This window comes from Camelina sativa, chromosome 2, assembly GCF_030686135.1.
Source record: "Camelina sativa cultivar CO46 ecotype springtype chromosome 2, ASM3068613v1".
Taxonomy (NCBI): domain Eukaryota; kingdom Viridiplantae; phylum Streptophyta; class Magnoliopsida; order Brassicales; family Brassicaceae; genus Camelina; species Camelina sativa.
The window spans coordinates 22248134-22265188 of record NC_141881.1 but is presented as its reverse complement, the minus strand read 5'-3'; the positions used below and the strand labels follow the sequence as shown (position 1 = coordinate 22265188).

Genomic DNA, 17055 nt, shown 5'->3' with positions numbered 1-17055 from the left:
AAATAATTCTCTGAAAATATCAAAATCAATAGATAATTATGACTAATAAAACAATAAAATTCAATTTTAAATTTTTAGAAGGGAAAGATATATTTAATTTAAGGGCTAATTATGCTCAAAATATATAAATGCTGCTGATTCATCATGCATAGAAGAAAAGAAAAAGAGATTTATAGTTCCCTAATCCCCTATTAGAGAGACTAGGTTTGGTAAATATTGATCTGAAAGTAATTAAGAGATAAGTAGATTCTAGTAATTAGATTACACCACATTCCACATTCCCTAAAACTAATAACTTTTTTTTTACTAAAATCTCAACGGCACTCTCTCTCTCTTATCTCTCAGATTAATATTCCAATTTTCTCATCGGAAGATCCACAATCATAAACCGAAGTCAGTGATCTCCGGTTCAGTGTTCCGCCGGTGAATGAATCGTCCACCGGTATAGCAGATCCAACGACACACAATCCTAATTGAGTAACGACCGAATCAGTGGATCCAGCAGAAACTTCCATATCTGGAGATTTGATTTAGTGATTAATATAGTGAAGAAGCATTTGCGTCAGGGTGAATTTGATTGAGAGAGAGATCTGATTTTGGTGGATCTGTTTCAATCAAAATGGCGAGGAAAGGATCGAGTATAAGATTATCGAGTTCGAGGATATCTTCGCTTTTGCTATCCATGTTTGCAACTTTTGCTTCTTTCTATGTAGCTGGCCGGTTAGTTCTGCATTTTTTATCCCATCTCTTAACAAATTGCATTCCCTTGATTCTTGTCTTGTTTGTTTAATTGCTTCTAGTTTATGGCAAGAATCTCAAACTAGGGTTCATCTAATCAAGGAGCTCGACAGAGTAACAGGACAGGTTAGTATTGTATTTGGATGTCACTTTTTTGACAGCAGTGAGTATTTATGTCCTTGGAATCTTTGTTTGGTGTGTAATGTACTTGAATGCTTATTATTATTACTGTTCTTTTTTTTTATATTGGTTTTAGGGTAAATCTGCTATTTCAGTTGATGATACTTTGAAGATCATAGCTTGCAGGTAAAATTATGGTACTTTTGTGGGATTTGGTTTCATTTGAATTGTATACATGGAACTTGTTGAACACATGTTTTTCTTTCTAGGGAACAGAAGAAAACGCTAGCAGGTCTTGAGATGGAACTAAGTGCAGCAAGGCAAGAAGGTTTTGTTTCGAAAAGTCCCAAACTTACTGATGGAACTGAAACCAAGAAAAGACCATTAGTGGTTATCGGTATAATGACGAGTTTGGGTAACAAGAAGAAGAGGGATGCTGTCCGTCAAGCTTGGATGGGTACGGGTAAGGTTTCTTCTCCTTCTCCATGTTTTTTTGTAAGATGTACCAGTCTGTTATTTTCCAGATGTTGTTAGCTTAGCATTGTCCTTTTATTGCAGGTGCATCACTTAAAAAACTTGAAAGTGAAAAGGGTGTGATTGCACGATTTGTTATTGGAAGAAGGTTTGGATTTGGTTTACCACTCGTTGATTTATCTTATGCTTTTGATGATGATTTATGCGGTACTGGAATCTTGTTTTGAAATGTTGTTTTTGTGTTATTTAGTGCAAATAAAGGGGACAGCATGGACAAGAGCATTGATACTGAAAATAGTCAAACTGATGACTTCATTATTCTCGTATGTGTTTACTGACTCTCTCTCTCTCTATATTATTTCCTCAAGCATTCATTTACCAGCTCACCTGTGTTACAATTGAGAGCTTGACCATTTATCTGTTTTCAGGATAATGTAGTTGAGGCACCTGAGGAAGCTTCTAAGAAGGTAAAACTGTTCTTTTCCTATGCAGCAGATAGGTGGGATGCACAGTTTTATGCAAAGGCCATCGACAATATCTATGTAAATATAGGTAAGTTAGTACTAAAAGAGTATTTTACAGCCGAAGCCTTTTTCGTTGTTTGTGTTGCTTGGGGTGATTGGAAATATCGATAGTTGATTGTCTATGTCATTCTTCTTGGGGTTCCAAAAGCTTTACACTCTTTAGAAAGACGCAAAATCCCTAGGTATGGTGGTTAGTGGTGAAATTGAGAAGTTACACAGTTAGAATTATTATTAGGCTGTGAAATACAGTGGAGGATGTTTTTGCAATATTTTTTCATGCCACCTTTAAGGTCTTTTATTCCCTCTGTTGTGATTGTTCTAAGGTCAAAGAGTTTCCATGTAAGCATTTTGCTGACATGATTATGTACTATGAATGTAATTATTCCGATGCAGATGCTCTCGGAAGTACACTTGCAGCACATCTGGAAAACCCACGGGCTTACATCGGTTGCATGAAATCAGGCGAAGTTTTCTCAGAACCGTGAGTTTATGCTTAAAACCCCAGCACCATTAGGACAATTAGGACCGTCAGGATATTTTTCAGTCTGATGTAATCTTAAAGTCTTGACATAAATTTTGCTTTTCTGGCAGGAACCACAAATGGTATGAACCAGAGTGGTGGAAATTTGGTGACAAGAAAGCGTAAGTTCTAAAAATATTCATAGCAATGGATTGACTAGATTCATTTCTTCCATATGAGTAGGAACCACCTGTTCTTGTTTCATTTATCTTGCAGATACTTCCGCCATGCTTATGGGGAGATGTATGTTATAACGCATGCATTGGCTAGATTTGTATCAATCAATAGGTCAGTCTTTTCAACTCTCAGTTACACGTGATGAGGACACATATTTTTCAAATGTTCACGCAAACAGAGATATAGATTGAAACTGAGTTTTTGCGTTCTTTCTTATGTATGATGATGATGAATGGATTGGTGACAGAGACATTCTTCATTCGTATGCTCACGATGATGTCAGCACGGGTTCATGGTTCGTGGGTCTTGATGTTAAACATGTAGATGAAGGAAAGTTCTGCTGTTCTGCGTGGTCCTCAGGTATATAACTTAGATTCTACTGCTTATAAACTTGTATAATTTCATCATATTGTTTGACATGTATGTAAATTATTTCCATACGTTTCAGAAGCTATATGCGCAGGAGTGTAGTAGAACCAAAGACAAATCCAAGTGTGAGGCTTTGCTCTTTGATGATTATAGAGAAAGAAAACACAAATGATATTTGTATGAAAATGGCTAATTACACAATTTTCTCTCTGTATTCTAAACTTACCATTTTATTGGTCATTGCATTATACAAAGTCTAGGTTTTGGAAGTGGTAAACATATATTCTCATCGACCAAATTAAACCAAAGTAAAACCACAAATCATCCATTTTTTACACAAGTAAAACCAAATACCTATACTTTGTCAACCTTTGTGTTATCAAATTTGAAGTTTACTTATATAAACTATATAGAATAAGAAAAAGTAGAACGCCAAATCAGGAAGAACCATGTAGCAAATGTGCCAATGCCTTTTCAGTGTCGTTCTCAAACATGAAGAGAGCGTCTGCAACAGAGTTTGTTGGAAAACCCATCTCCCGTATTGCTGTGAACCCATTTGCAAATTCTTGAACCTGAAACGTGTTAAACCTGTGATTAGCTTCTCCTTTGGGGGAAAAGAATGAAGAAGCAAGATGTGGCAATCCAAAGATCCACAATTGATCACGGTTTTAAACTATGGACTTAAAAAGTATATTTGATCGCTGTAACCACGGTGTAGCTCAGTTAGCAAAAATACAAGAATAGAAAGTGTAGGAGGAAATAAGATAAAAGCACCTTTGTGGGATTATCACCATAGTTTGCAACAGCTATGTTAACAGCTTCTCGGTTGAGCCCAGCATATTTCATCACTACCGGATCTACACCCTGCATTAGGAATCCCTTATTAACAATAACAAATGCAGATAGAGCTAAAGTAAATCCAAGGATCATACACTGTAATGCAAAAACAAATCTACTCTGCTAGTTACATCCACAAATGATCCACACTTGTTCTTCCTCTACCTCACATTGATACTATACATTGGTGCCATTAATCACCTCAGAGTAACTCTACAAAACTTCCATTTTTGTTCCCAATGATGATTCAAACTTGCTCGTACTAGAGAACACACTGATACTACTACACTTTGTTGCCATTAACCCAACTCTTATAAACCTACCATAGAATTTGAAAGAGAGCCTTACCACTGAAGACGGTGATGGTTCTGGAAACTTGGCCGGTGGTGGTGGATTCTCAGTTCCGAATTTACTCCAATCTGGATTATCTTTCTCCGCTTCCGCAAGAACTTTCCTCTCTAAACCGAAATCGAACTGAAAACTACTCCGATGAATATCTCCGACTCGAGGCAACAACTGAGGCTGCAACAAATTTGTATAAACTACTTCATGATTATACAATCACAGAGTTTAAAGATCAAAACAGTGGCAAATTCAAACATGATCATTCATACCGGTGGAGTAATCCGATACTCAGGCTTCAAATTCACCTTGATTCCTAATCCAGCTACCAAAACCACAAAATCAACAAAATCAAAATCAAATGCGTTCGTAAAACCTAAAATTAGAGATCAGAACGAGACTTTTACATGAGGTTGAAGGAGAAGAGTTATGCTGAAACGAAGGGTTTCTCTCCGGCGGAGGGAAAAATTGTTGTTGGCCGTGACCGATTTGTTGACCGATCTTAGGGTATCCAGAAGGTGCGTAAATAGGATGGTTAGATGCTGGAGAAGGAGATGATGCTGAGGAAGGTGTTCCGTACATGGGTCGAGGGTACGATGGTCCAGATTTGTTTCTGTAATCGTAGTCCATTGTTGTGTGTTTTCTACCAAGTTTGAAAGGATCTATGCAGAGCGAAGCATCAATTAATTAGGCGATGAAGAAGAAGAAAGAAGTCTTGAAAGGGTGATGAGATCTGTTTGGATATGAGGATTTGTTTATCCTTACCTTGATTTTGACTTAATCTTGTTTTTCGTTGACTTTCGTTTACCGGGCCTACTAAAGCCCATTAAAGTTTTACTTCATATTAGCTCAACAATGTAACCTCTTGTATATGAAATTATGAATGATTTATTGATTACACAACAATGTTCTTCTACACAAATCATTAGATTAAATGTCTAGGTTTAATATTTGGATTGATCCGATCTGAGTCAATGTTTTGGTGCATAGTGATTGATTTAATGGAGGTGATGTTTAGCTATGTATTCTCTTAGTTGGGATGTCATGTGTGTATACATTGTAACCGACCATATTTGGGTGTAGTTTTTTTTTTAATACTGTATCATTTTTAGTCTTGAGAAGAGGATACAATACAAGTTCCAAAAATCAATCATTAAGCCCATAAAATCACTTTTTCTGTTGTCTCTTAGAAACTTATGATAGAATCCATTCCATCCTAAACCAAAAAACACAAGCTATGTATATCGTTCAAATTTCTAAAATTTTAAACATACTCAACGATTATTTATTTTTTGACTTCGGATATGTCTCTTTCCTCTGATCTCATTGTCCAAAGATTCTATTCTCGAGTTTGTGTGTGGGGGGTGGGTGAATAAAGAGAGAGACTAGAGAATTAGCATGAACCATGAGACTCTCTTTTTCTAATTTCAACTGTTAAAAAAACACGACTTAGGTTACACCACCAAAATCAATTGTTCAAAGGTTGAAATATAATGTGGAAAACTCCAAACCAAAAAAAGTAACAAAAGTTTGAATATTTTGAGTTCCTTTCACCGTGATTTTCTCAGCAAACAAAACAAAAACAAAAACAGAGTTGTTAGGCATCAAGTCAACAACTCGCCGAACCTAACATTAACCTAAAGCAACCCACTCTCGTTATATAATAGTATACTACACAGATTAAATAAAAATTACACCTATTGTTTATTTATCTTATTACACCTCAAAAGTCAATAATTGTAAACTTATTATATATCTTAACTATCTTCGTCTTCATCCATTATTATAAACGCCACTTTACCCTTAAACCAGTTTTTTTGTTCTTCTCCACCCAAAGAACAACAAACACTGAATATTTTCCGGGAAAATGAAGACTCAAGTTGTTTTGATACTCGTCGGAGTAATGTTCAACATCTGTAACATAGAAGCAGAGACGATCAAAGAAGATAAACACGCTCTTCTACAGTTTGTGAACAACGTCAATCACTCTCATTCACTCAACTGGTCACCAAAACTTTCTATCTGTACCGAATGGGCCGGTGTTACCTGCAACTCCGATCGTTCCAGTGTCGTTGCACTTCATTTAGCAGCCACGGGTCTACGGGGGCATATCGAGTTAAGCACCATAGCCAGGTTAACAAATCTTCGTTCTCTCATTCTCAGTTCTAACAACATCTCTGGACCTTTTCCTCCAAGTTTACATGCTTTGAAGAACTTGACCGAGCTTAAACTCGACTCCAACGAGTTTTCTGGTCCTTTGCCTTCTGTTTTCTCTTCTTGGGAGCATCTACAAGTTCTTGATCTCTCTAATAATCGGTTTGATGGTAGTATTCCATCTTCGGTTGAGAAGCTAACTGGATTACGCTCTCTGAATCTTGCGAATAACAAGTTTTCAGGTGAGGTACCTAATCTCCATATTCCGGGTCTGAAGCTGCTCGACTTAGCTCACAACAATCTGACAGGAACCATACCTGAGTCATTGCAGAGATTTCCACTATCAGCATTTGTCGGAAACAAAGTTTCCTCCAAAAAGCTGGTGCCTGTTCATTCATCAATAAGGAAACACATGAAACATCACAATCATGCAATTCTTGGCATAGCATTAAGCTCATGCTTTGCGATACTAGCTCTGCTTGCTATCTTATTGGTAATCATCCATAATAGAGAAGAGCAAAGAAGATCTACAAAGGAAAAACCTAGCAAGAGGAGGAAGGATTCAGATCCAAACGTGGGTGAAGGAGATAACAAGATTGTGTTTTTCGAAGGGAAGAATCTTGTCTTTGACTTGGAAGACTTGTTGAGAGCTTCTGCTGAAGTTTTAGGGAAGGGTCCATTCGGGACAACCTACAAGGTCGATCTTGAGGACTCTGCGACCATTGTTGTGAAAAGGATCAAGGAAGTTAGTGTGACTCAGCGGGAATTCGAGCAGCAAATCGAAAATATTGGCAACATCAAGCATGAGAATGTTGCCACTTTAAGAGGATATTTCTACTCTAAGGATGAGAAGCTTGTGGTTTATGATTACTACGAACATGGAAGTCTTTCAACTTTACTACACGGTACGTTGATAATGTCACTATTTGAATTTAGTAAACCATAGGTGGCTAAGTTAGTCTAATGTATGAGTATCCCTTAGCATATATCTTACATAACTAAGTTAGTCTAAGTGTGCATCAATATGTGTTTGACTCTTCAGGTCAGAGAGGTCTTAGGGAACGGAAACCTCTAGAATGGGAAACTAGACTGAATATGGTGTATGGAACAGCAAGAGGAGTAGCTCATATTCACTCACAAAGCGGAGGCAAACTAGTCCACGGGAACATAAAATCCTCAAACATTTTCCTCAACGCAAAAGGATATGGATGTATCTCTGGAGCAGGAATGGCCACACTGATGCATTCTCTACCCCGACATACAGTAGGTTATCGTGCACCAGAGATAACGGACACAAGAAAGGGGACCCAACCGTCGGATGTGTATAGTTTCGGGATTTTGATATTCGAGGTACTAACAGGGAAATCAGAAGTAGCAAACCTGGTGAGGTGGGTGAACTCCGTAGTTAGAGAAGAATGGACCGGAGAGGTGTTTGATGAGGAGCTACTGAGGTGTACCCAAGTAGAAGAAGAGATGGTGGAGATGCTGCAGGTTGGTATGGTATGCACAGCGCGATTACCAGAAAAGAGACCAAATATGATTGAGGTAGTGAGGATGGTGGAAGAAATAAGACCAGAAAAACTAGCGAGCGGATACAGATCAGAGGTTTCCACAGGCGCAACAACAACTCCAATTGGAAGTCTATCAGGATCGCCGTATATACTGTGAGAAAGACTATTCATCTTACCTTTTATGTATTTGTTCAGAAAAGGATTTCATTTTTTCAGTTCAGTCTATGAAAAAGGGCATAAAGCTTACCTAGTTTAACAAAAAAAGGGGTTAGTGAATGATGTATATATTGATCAGTCACTCTCAAAAAAAAGGCCAGAAAACGAACTCAATTCACACATTAATTTAAATAACAAACTTTTTCATATAAAAAGCGTACATAGTTCTTTCTAGGGAAGAACAGAAAACAAGACGAAACAAAATATAATAAACAACACATACCGCCCTGATTTCAGCTTTTAGTAGTAACAGGAAAGAATCCATTCACATTCGAAAGTCGAAACAGGTCTTGCTAGTGGTCCCTCCCAAGTTTATGAACAGCGAGGAAAGTAGAGATATAGTCACTTCCACTTAAATTTGGTCTTGATACCCCCTGAAAAGGAGTAGTAGTGCTTGATGAGCAAAGAACACATGCACATAACTTAGATGGATTCAGAAACAAACTTCATAATATTAGTCATTCAAACCTTCAGATTCCTCAAAAGAAACTTCCTTTACTAATGAGGCAGAAGCATTGTACTCAAATCTGGAATGAACAGAAGGGGAAACAAGTATCAGCGTAAAACACAAACTGCACAGAAGGAGGATGAACAGAAGGGGAAACAATAATAAAATACTGACCTTTTCTATATGAGAGATATACAAAATGTTTTTACAGACTATTATTGTGATATCCATTTTAAAATGTTTATATCAAAACTAGAATCTGTCATCTAACAATATTTAAAATTACCCTTGGCTAACCTGTTAAAGTTTTCAGCTCTAACTAGAGGTTTAAGTTGTAATCATGTATAATTTGAAGTACTAACTTCAGTAGTTATCCCCTAAGAGTGTTCAATCTTTATTTTGTTCCATAAAAGTGGATCTTCTGGTGTCACCACTAATAGCCAAGTCACATAAGTAAGAAAGCTCACTAAGTCTCTAACGACCCACATCAGTTGTTCTCAGAAAGAGAAGAGCTAAAATATCAGGAAATGAGACAAATAAAATCAGGTTAAATATTAAAGAACAGAGGGACAACAAAAAAAATGGGATCCAGTTACCTGTTAGAAAGAAGCACTTCAAGTTCATAGTCAGATGCACTTTTAGTCACATCTACCATAACCTGAACAAGTTCAGTCTTTCGAGTACTGGCCATGAAGAGATCATACTCCGTGGGAATAATGATAGCAAAGAAGTTATCACTCAATTTGCTCAAACACATCTTCTCTACTGCTGCCAGAGCTATTCTCCTGGTCATAGCTTCAGTCTCAGGATCAATTAGATAGATAGCAAAGTCAGTGAGGATAAAAATACGCCTCTTCATCTTCCCCGAGCCAGTGAACTTCAAAACTTTATCAGCAAATAGAATCGGCGTATCACCTATAACAAAATCATAATCACCTTCTCAACATCAATACACAAACCACATTGCAACTTCAAGGTGAAAAGCCAACCACTAGCAATCAAAACAACAATCATATAAGAATCACAATACAATCGACTAGATCCGACTAGATTCTGAAATTTTCACCAGCTGAATTGATCAAATTAACCGAACCTTGTTTCTCTAGAATCCGCATCAATCCAGGACGCGTAGAGACGTGGAGATAATCACCACGATGCTCTCTAAAGCGAGAAGCTTTCCTCCTTACTTTACCACCAGCGAAAGGCGTCTGATCTCCTCCGTCTACCTCACCCGCACCATGATCTTCATCTCCGCCATCAAAATCAGGCGGCGGAGATTCATCGCCATCGTACTTCGGTCGCCTTTGTACCTTAGACCGGTCCATCCCTCACTCACGGCGACGATGACTCGGAATCGGTTCACTTCAGATTCTTCCTTGAGAAATCTCCAAAGTGAGAGAAAGAGAGAGAGAGAGACGACGTGGCTTCAAACGATTCGTGTAAATCAAAAGATAAGATCTCAACCGTTAGATTATCTGACTTTTACCGCAACGACGCGTTTCGATGCCACTTTGATTTCAAAATTTAAAGATAAGATCTCAGCCGTTAGATTTTTTGAAATGCCACTTGATTTGTTTCTCTTTGAATTTTTAAAGATAAGATCTCAGCCGTTTAATATGACTTTATTCCAAACGACGACGTTTCGCATGCCACTTGATGTTATCATTTTTTTATAAGAAGGGCCGCGTCGTTTTAAAGCTGAGTCCCCCCCAACTAGTCAAAAGAAATTATATATCGTGGACGTGAGCACAGAGAATTATTATTCTCCTCCTCCTCAAGCGTCCACCACCATCTCTTTTTTTTTTTTTTTGGATTCTCTTTCTTCCCCAAAGTCTTTGGTTCTTCTTCTCCCTAATACGAGAAGAAAAAGGCGAAAAGCTCGCCAGTCCGATTACGCGAAATATCTCATAAGGTTTTTTTTTTATCTCCTGTAGCGTTTTTAGATCTATATCGTTTTATAATTCTCACGGATTTGTAGTAGCTTCTCTGATCCGTTTAGAATCTTTGTTTTTCTGGAATTTTTTTTAGGTTTTGTTTGGATATGGCGTCGAAGCGGATCTTGAAGGAATTGAAGGATCTCCAGAAGGATCCACCTACATCATGTAGCGCAGGTACCTCTTTCGTCTTTATCTGAGCTGGTGTTCATAGATCGGGTTTTTTTTTTGTTCTTATGCTTGGAATCGTTTGGATTTGTGTTGTTTTGTACCGATCTCTAGCTAAGTAGTCGGTATTATCTCGTTTCATGTTAGATCTTATGATTCTGAGCCTCTAGACTCGTTTTCATTTTGTGAATTTCTGGGATCTGTGTGTGTCATACGTGTGAAGATAAGCCTGATCTCTTCTTTGTTTGTATAGGGATGATGTTGAGTTTTTTGTTTTGTTTTTGGTTACAGGTCCAGTTGCTGAAGACATGTTTCATTGGCAGGCAACGATAATGGGTCCTTCAGAGAGTCCATACGCTGGAGGTGTTTTCCTTGTAACCATCCATTTCCCTCCGGATTACCCTTTCAAGCCTCCTAAGGTGATTCCAAATGTTTTCAGAATTGCTGCTATTAAAGTCTGGTTTATGTGTTTTTTTTTGTTCTTTGTTGTGGTTGTGTCCTTGTCTCATTGTTCTTTGTATGGTTTGATGAAATCTAGGTGGCCTTTAGGACCAAGGTGTTCCATCCCAACATTAATAGCAACGGTAGCATTTGCCTCGACATCTTGAAGGAGCAGTGGAGTCCTGCACTCACCATTTCCAAGGTTCGGTTTTGTCTTGCTTTCTGTGAACAACCTCGACCCGCAGTAAATAATAATCTGCTCATATCAAACTTGTTTTCACTGCTCTATTCCCATTTGAAGTGAATAACATTGTTCTTTCTTCATTAAGCTTTGACTCATGTAGTTGAAAAATGCTTGTTTTCAATTATCTGGTTCTCTTTTGCTCATCTTTTCCCATTAGAAGTGATTGCATTGAGGTTTTTGCTGCGTCAAGTCATTAAGCTAAGACTCATTTGATGATTAAAAAGGGTTGTGTAGATTTCTAAATACTTACTTTTGCAATGAACAGGTGCTGTTATCGATCTGTTCTTTGTTGACTGATCCAAACCCGGATGATCCTTTGGTTCCCGAGATAGCTCATATGTACAAGACTGACAAGAACAAGTACGAGTCAACTGCACGGAGCTGGACTCAGAAGTATGCCATGGGCTGAAAAAGGAAAATCCCACCTACTAAATTATCTCTTTATGAAAAAATCTGCCTTAATTTTCTATGTATGAATGATTCAATAGACATCTCTCTCCTGTGTCCTTTTAACTTTCTGAAGACAGGACCCAATCAACTGGGTCCTGTTTTAAACAAAGCCAAAAAGAAAAAACATCCATCTTTGTGAAACTAGAATCTGAAATCTTCTGGTGTTTCGTCTTGTGGTGAAATTATGTTTCTGTTGTGTGATGAGTTACGATTTGTTCAATTTATTTGACTATCATACATAGGCGTCAAATTTGCAGTGCGTACATGGCTGTGATCTTCTGATGAATTCATTAGTAGCTCAAAGTGTATATTTTCTACTCTCTTTGGTGAAGATGTTTTACACATCCTAACTTGCACTGCGCAGTTGTTCACAGTCTAACAATATATTCTGTTGTTTATAACCCCCATTAACAGCATTTGTTCGAATTCAAATGGTGATGCAACAACAATACTGGTACTTCACAATCCATTTTACTCATGTAAAGAGTTAACAGTATTAACATTATTAAATAACATGTAATTGATTGACCTTTGCTCCAAACCGGAATCTTGGAAAAGGTTATTTGGATTGTCAAGAATAGAACCCTTGCTATCCAAAATCTAGACTCCGAGTGGGGTTGTCCTCTTCTAAAGTGCTGGTCGAGATCCTCATCTCCTCACCTACATGAACTTTTTCTGATTAATATAGACGTATCCGATCAAATATATTAAAGATTGTTTTTTAATTTTGTAATATTTTTTGTAAAATTTAATTTAATATGCTTTATGCATGCAAAATTTTCTTTAAAAAAAAAAAAATTTCTAAAAACTTTAAACATATGTGAACGTTTCCAGAAATTTGTTATATCAAATCAGATAATTTTAGAATCTTTCATAAATTTTGAAAATTTCAACAAGGTTCTTCTGTTTGCCATCATTACGAACTCATGATGAAACGGTACTCACCATTTAAAAAGAAAAGTCGCATGTGAACAAAACATATATGTCAATATAAATGTAATTTATAAACATATATGTAAATTACTTTACTTAATAAAAAAAAAAGTTAAGAAAAAGCTATTTAAACAACCTAAATTATCGAAATGTACTATTTTAGCAAAACTCCCCCCAAAGTTAACATTGTTCTTTTCGTTAAAAGATAAGCTTTTTTCAGCTTTGGCACAATGTCTTTGGAACCTTTGTAATTTGCTTGTTTTCTATTTTTGTTAGGGTAAGCTTTTTTAATTTGTAAAAGCTTTGTAAATTTGCTTGTTCTTTTTCTTTTGTTAGTTTACGTTTATTTCTCTTGAATCACCAATACGTTTTATATATATGTTTTCAGTTGGGCTTACCGAGGCTTCCTTCGAGGTCTATACGTAAACTGGTTTTTATTGTTTCCACTACTCAAGCACTATCTCAAAACTTTGATTTTTATTATTTTCTTTTGCAAGTCTCATTTTGACGTATGATGGACCACTCGCAGCCACATGGGTAATAGCAGAACCACATAAGGTCTTTCTTCCCCTTGAGGTTTCATCACAGTTGCATTGAATAATTTTGTCTTTACTTAATAATTCTTCATTTGCTAAGTATACTTCATAGTAATAAAATAATATACTCACCATTCCGTTTTCAAAAATTCTTACAATGTCACTCGAAGGAACCAAAAGAAAAAAACATCTTGTACTGTTTAATTCCCACTAGTGATTAGTTTTGTGCTGGAATAAAATGTTTTAAAATTAATTATCAACCCACACCGTAAAATTTCTTTTTTGTACCAAATACATATAATAGTTTTAAAATCAGCTTTTAAGAAAAAAGGCTAAAATCGAGTCTCTTACACGACAACTTCGAAGATGTATCACTTACAATAAATTACGTTTTGTAAAGAATCTAACCATAAGTTTTTTTTTTTTTTTTTTTACAATTCTGTATGACAATCGAATTTTGTATAAGATTATTTAATTGTTGCGAACATGCAAAACCTTTTATTTGATATACAAAATAATATTATATATAAGAATGACAACTACACGTGTCAGTGATTAGACTAATGATAAATCTATGTCCAAAGTCTCCATAACTTAGAAATTAAAAACAGTTCTTTATGTTAAGAACGAGAGGTCGTGCCCAGAAGAGCATGGTCCTGAAAACCAGGTTTTATTAAAATAACCATGTTAAAAATTTGGTTTAATCATAATTAAGTCTGAAAAGAAGAACATAACAGCCTGATGAGATTTAAGACAGTACTTCTCACACTAATCTCCCTTTTTGTTTCTAGTGAAACACAGAATCGTAAGCTTGGTGGCCTCCACTAGTAAATGCCATTAATGACGGTTAATTAATGTTAATCAATGCATTAGTTAAGTTACTTGTTGAAGGTTACATGTCGAAATAAAAGAACCGTTATGAAAGAAAATAAGAAACTGTTTTAAAATTGTTACTCATATTTTTCTATTGGCTACGTTGGTGTCTCATTTTTAATCACTCAAATTATGCTAACACCGGCAAAGAATCAGCACACGTACGAGAACATTTTGTAAAACATGTTATCGTGCATATATATACTTATGTCTAATGAAAAAATTACATGAACTTGATTTTAATATGATAATTTTCTATATTGAAAATGATATCATGGAAATTTGTAACCGATAATAAATTAATAGTCTATAGATTATTAAATTGTTATATACCGTTATGTCGATATAAAGCTATAAAAGTCAAAACGTTTTAGCCAAATCTCGCGTTAAAGATTGTTAGAACAGTTTCCCGGAGAAATTATAGTCAAATTATCACTTTCAATATTATATAGCTTAAGTTTATTATGTGGCTAGCATGTTTAAAGGCAAACAAAAGATGATGATTTAACAATAATTCTCCTATTATTAGGGCTTTTTCAAAATCAGCGAATACAAATTTAATGAATTGATTCACCAATTCCATAGTGATCTAACAACTTTCCCACACAAATGAAAATCTTGCTGTTGAAAAATAATTTTTTAAGTATTTTTTTTGTTGTGCGGATAAATATGACAATAAAATTAATAAAACCCCCAAAAAGAGAAAAAAAAAAAAATAAAAAAAAAAAAACAGCGATTTTATTTATGCATTTACTTATGAGGTCCTATACAAGGTTTATGCTCATAATCAGACGCTAGTGCAATAGTGCATTGCTAATTTTTTTTTTTTTTTTTTTTTTTTTTTTCATTGCTAAATTAGTTACTGATTCATGTAGATTTTCTAGTACCCAATTTCTTAGTTAGATCATTAGAAATTTGGAACTCAATGATATCATCATATTTCGGATTCGGCTCCTGGTATAAGTGAATGACCAATGCTTTAGTTTAGAATTTAGATTATGATCCCATGGTTCTGCTATGTCAGAAGATCAGACGTGGCAGAATCGAAACCGTCAGTGGAGAGATATGCGAAGTTGTCGCACGTGTAACTATTATGGAGTATGGAGTGACTCTGTCAAGTCAACAAAATATTGTAGTTACTACTAAGCTGTGACTGTGATACAGTACTGTTCTAATTAATAGTGTTTTACGGTTAATTTCATGCTTGATGCCCTTTTAGACATTCCAAAGTATTATTCTCGATATTTTCTAGTGGTATAAGAGACATCTAAAATAATTATGTTCAGTTTCCACTCAAAATAATTATCTTTTTGATCTAAATTCACATGGGTCGATCATATTATTATCTCCACTTCAAATTATTAAGGTTTTTCATTTATTTTTTTTCTCTTCAGAGATTTTATAATTTTTATATCTTAGTTTACCTTTATAGTTTATAATTAAAACTAAATAAATAAATTCAGTTGCATCTAATATTATATTTTTGTTGGAAATTATATTTTTAATCTTCATAAAAAACTCAAAAAAACTGAAATATGAAAGAGAAGAAGAATAATTATAACTAAATATTATACTCAATTCATGTAAAAAATATATTAGTATTTACACATTAAAATTACTAATCTTAAGATAATGAAAATTTTAAAAAATCATGACCTAATTATTGATGATTAATTTAAGTATATGTAATACTTCCATTTTTCATACCAAATGACACCTATATATATTTGATATATATCAGAACTTTTATCGAATATATATTAGTTGTATGTATATATCATACTTTTCATAGAGTCACCTGAAAAGAAGAATATGTGATTGTATATCCACGAAGATAAATTAAGATAATCAACTAATATAATGAAGCTTATACATACGATAATGATGCTTTATTACGGGAGCTGTGTTAGAAGTTACAGTAATAATTATTAGTAAGTTAGAGAAAGGCATAAAAGTACACGGGAGATTCTGTACAAATAATCAAGCTCTTTATATCAAGCTCATAAAGCTCTTACAGTTTATGGTATCAGATCTACACCGGGGATTCTGCACAAATTATCTTCAATGAGCGTTGTGTCTGATGAGGACTATACTCCTGAGGATTGGAATGATTTGCTTGAAAGACAAGCAATGGAGGGGTACCCAATGGCTGTGACTGTCGTCTGGTTTCGTAGCTACGATAGCTACCCCTCAGGAGAGCATACAATATTCAAAGCAAGCGATGCTGAATGTGAGGCATTCACATTGGATCCTTATTCTGAACGTTGGTCTTCACACACCATGCTTTTGACAGGTGGTGGGGTAGATGAAGTGCATAGAACCCCTTTTGAGTTACAAGACAATAATGGCGATGTTGGTAACGGGGATCAGGGTTATCTCCATTTCATCCGTCATCCGTGTCCTATTTTCGAGTTTGTTATTATGACGCTATGATTTTATCTCTTTCCGTCGTGTTTCGGGTTATTTAGCCATAATTAACTGTGAAGTTTTTCCGGAGTGGTTGTGGCTATTTTTTTGGATTGAAGTTTAAGTTTCTTAAATATCTAGCTGTAATGAATCATATACATAAAAGTAAGGTTTCACTTTTTCTTTATTGGTCCATTTAAATTTAATTTTTTAAAATTTAATTTTTATTTTTAATTAAACAACACATTTAATCATATACATTAATGCGTACTTTAAATTCATTTTTACTACTAAATTGTAACTGAAATTACATAAATTGTGAATTGACTCTTATTTCTCCATTCATTTTCATTTAAACACACTATTAATTATAATTGTATCTCTTCTAATTCAATTATTTTAGAAATGTAACTTCCATCATTTTTTATCCTATAAATAACATTTCTCACATCCTCCTCCACCATATCTCAAATCCTATATATATTTTTTTATAATGTTTTTGCATAGGTTGAAACCCAAATTAAGAGTTTGATTATAATTTTTGTTTACTATATATTTTACATTGTTTTGAATTTTATTGTTTCTTTGTTTCATGTACTTTTTCTTGTCTTCTTTGTTTTCTTATATTATTTTGATTTAA

General features: G+C 35.1%; 5 protein-coding genes across 14 annotated transcripts; 3 read left to right on the top strand and 2 right to left on the bottom strand.

Annotated features, from left to right (window-relative positions):
* Nucleotides 1-120: 120 nt before the first annotated feature.
* LOC104728428 (hydroxyproline O-galactosyltransferase HPGT1) lies at nt 121-3199 on the top strand. Of its 4 annotated transcripts, none has more exons than XM_010447408.3 (12): nt 121-720; nt 801-864; nt 995-1044; nt 1128-1321; nt 1417-1480; nt 1583-1655; nt 1761-1884; nt 2250-2337; nt 2448-2498; nt 2593-2664; nt 2801-2913; nt 3002-3199. In XM_010447408.3, the coding sequence occupies exons 1-12, from the start codon at nt 620-622 to the stop codon at nt 3022-3024; spliced, it is 1017 nt and encodes a 338-aa protein (XP_010445710.1). In that variant the 5' UTR covers nt 121-619; the 3' UTR covers nt 3025-3199. The 4 variants fall into 4 exon arrangements, with proteins under 4 accessions (XP_010445710.1, XP_010445712.1, XP_087343525.1 ...); XM_010447410.3 differs by having other exon boundaries at nt 155-720; nt 3005-3199; XM_087487399.1 differs by having other exon boundaries at nt 157-720; nt 1135-1321; nt 3005-3199.
* On the bottom strand, nt 3133-4849 carry LOC104728440 (uncharacterized). The gene is made up of 5 exons (XM_010447417.2): nt 4509-4849; nt 4374-4426; nt 4108-4281; nt 3697-3786; nt 3133-3494 (listed from the first exon to the last, which is right to left on the bottom strand). Exons 1-5 carry the CDS (start codon nt 4729-4731, stop codon nt 3360-3362), a joined length of 675 nt encoding a protein of 224 aa, XP_010445719.1. The 5' UTR covers nt 4732-4849; the 3' UTR covers nt 3133-3359.
* A 718-nt stretch (nt 4850-5567) lies between these two features.
* LOC104728411 (uncharacterized) lies at nt 5568-9826 on the bottom strand. Of its 6 annotated transcripts, none has more exons than XR_015581676.1 (6): nt 9524-9826; nt 9027-9345; nt 8451-8509; nt 8206-8356; nt 6148-8013; nt 5568-6015 (listed from the first exon to the last, which is right to left on the bottom strand). XR_015581676.1 is itself a non-coding variant. In XM_010447391.2 (4 exons), the coding sequence occupies exons 1-4, from the start codon at nt 9753-9755 to the stop codon at nt 8325-8327; spliced, it is 642 nt and encodes a 213-aa protein (XP_010445693.1). In that variant the 5' UTR covers nt 9756-9826; the 3' UTR covers nt 8109-8324. The 6 variants fall into 6 exon arrangements, 1 of the variants encoding a protein (XP_010445693.1); XR_015581673.1 differs by having other exon boundaries at nt 5734-6572; nt 7636-8013; XR_015581672.1 differs by having other exon boundaries at nt 5568-8013.
* LOC104728421 (putative inactive receptor kinase At5g53320) lies at nt 5969-8128 on the top strand. Its single transcript, XM_010447400.2, has 2 exons — nt 5969-7160; nt 7298-8128. The coding sequence occupies exons 1-2, from the start codon at nt 5969-5971 to the stop codon at nt 7921-7923; spliced, it is 1818 nt and encodes a 605-aa protein (XP_010445702.1). The 3' UTR covers nt 7924-8128.
* Nucleotides 9827-10019: 193 nt separating the features above from the next.
* LOC104728403 (ubiquitin-conjugating enzyme E2 10) lies at nt 10020-11871 on the top strand. Of its 2 annotated transcripts, none has more exons than XM_010447384.2 (5): nt 10020-10342; nt 10459-10541; nt 10824-10951; nt 11071-11175; nt 11483-11871. In XM_010447384.2, the coding sequence occupies exons 2-5, from the start codon at nt 10472-10474 to the stop codon at nt 11624-11626; spliced, it is 447 nt and encodes a 148-aa protein (XP_010445686.1). In that variant the 5' UTR covers nt 10020-10342; nt 10459-10471; the 3' UTR covers nt 11627-11871. The 2 variants fall into 2 exon arrangements, with proteins under 2 accessions (XP_010445686.1, XP_087343510.1); XM_087487384.1 differs by having other exon boundaries at nt 10131-10342; nt 10430-10541.
* The last annotated feature ends 5184 nt before the right edge of the window (nt 11872-17055 follow it).

What these genes read in the sequence shown, in the direction of transcription:
- LOC104728428 (XM_010447408.3), top strand. Translation starts at nt 620, where the DNA reads ATGGCGAGGAAAGGATCGAGTATAAGATTATCGAGTTCGAGGATATCT. An exon ending in TCTTTCTATGTAGCTGGCCG is followed by an intron (nt 721 to 800) that starts GTTAGTTCTGCA and finishes AATTGCTTCTAG; the next exon opens with TTTATGGCAAGAATCTCAAA. An exon ending in TTGAAGATCATAGCTTGCAG is followed by an intron (nt 1,045 to 1,127) that starts GTAAAATTATGG and finishes TTTTCTTTCTAG; the next exon opens with GGAACAGAAGAAAACGCTAG.
- LOC104728440 (XM_010447417.2), bottom strand. Translation starts at nt 4,731, where the DNA reads ATGGACTACGATTACAGAAACAAATCTGGACCATCGTACCCTCGACCC. An exon ending in AGTATCGGATTACTCCACCG is followed by an intron (nt 4,282 to 4,373) that starts GTATGAATGATC and finishes AATTTGTTGCAG; the next exon opens with CCTCAGTTGTTGCCTCGAGT. An exon ending in AACCATCACCGTCTTCAGTG is followed by an intron (nt 3,787 to 4,107) that starts GTAAGGCTCTCT and finishes TTCCTAATGCAG; the next exon opens with GGTGTAGATCCGGTAGTGAT.
- LOC104728421 (XM_010447400.2), top strand. Translation starts at nt 5,969, where the DNA reads ATGAAGACTCAAGTTGTTTTGATACTCGTCGGAGTAATGTTCAACATC. An exon ending in TCTTTCAACTTTACTACACG is followed by an intron (nt 7,161 to 7,297) that starts GTACGTTGATAA and finishes TTGACTCTTCAG; the next exon opens with GTCAGAGAGGTCTTAGGGAA.
- LOC104728411 (XM_010447391.2), bottom strand. Translation starts at nt 9,755, where the DNA reads ATGGACCGGTCTAAGGTACAAAGGCGACCGAAGTACGATGGCGATGAA. An exon ending in GAAGTGCTTCTTTCTAACAG is followed by an intron (nt 8,510 to 9,026) that starts GTAACTGGATCC and finishes TGTTCATTCCAG; the next exon opens with ATTTGAGTACAATGCTTCTG. An exon ending in TTCTTTTGAGGAATCTGAAG is followed by an intron (nt 8,357 to 8,450) that starts GTTTGAATGACT and finishes ACTCCTTTTCAG; the next exon opens with GGGGTATCAAGACCAAATTT.
- LOC104728403 (XM_010447384.2), top strand. Translation starts at nt 10,472, where the DNA reads ATGGCGTCGAAGCGGATCTTGAAGGAATTGAAGGATCTCCAGAAGGAT. An exon ending in ACCTACATCATGTAGCGCAG is followed by an intron (nt 10,542 to 10,823) that starts GTACCTCTTTCG and finishes TTTTGGTTACAG; the next exon opens with GTCCAGTTGCTGAAGACATG. An exon ending in ACCCTTTCAAGCCTCCTAAG is followed by an intron (nt 10,952 to 11,070) that starts GTGATTCCAAAT and finishes GATGAAATCTAG; the next exon opens with GTGGCCTTTAGGACCAAGGT.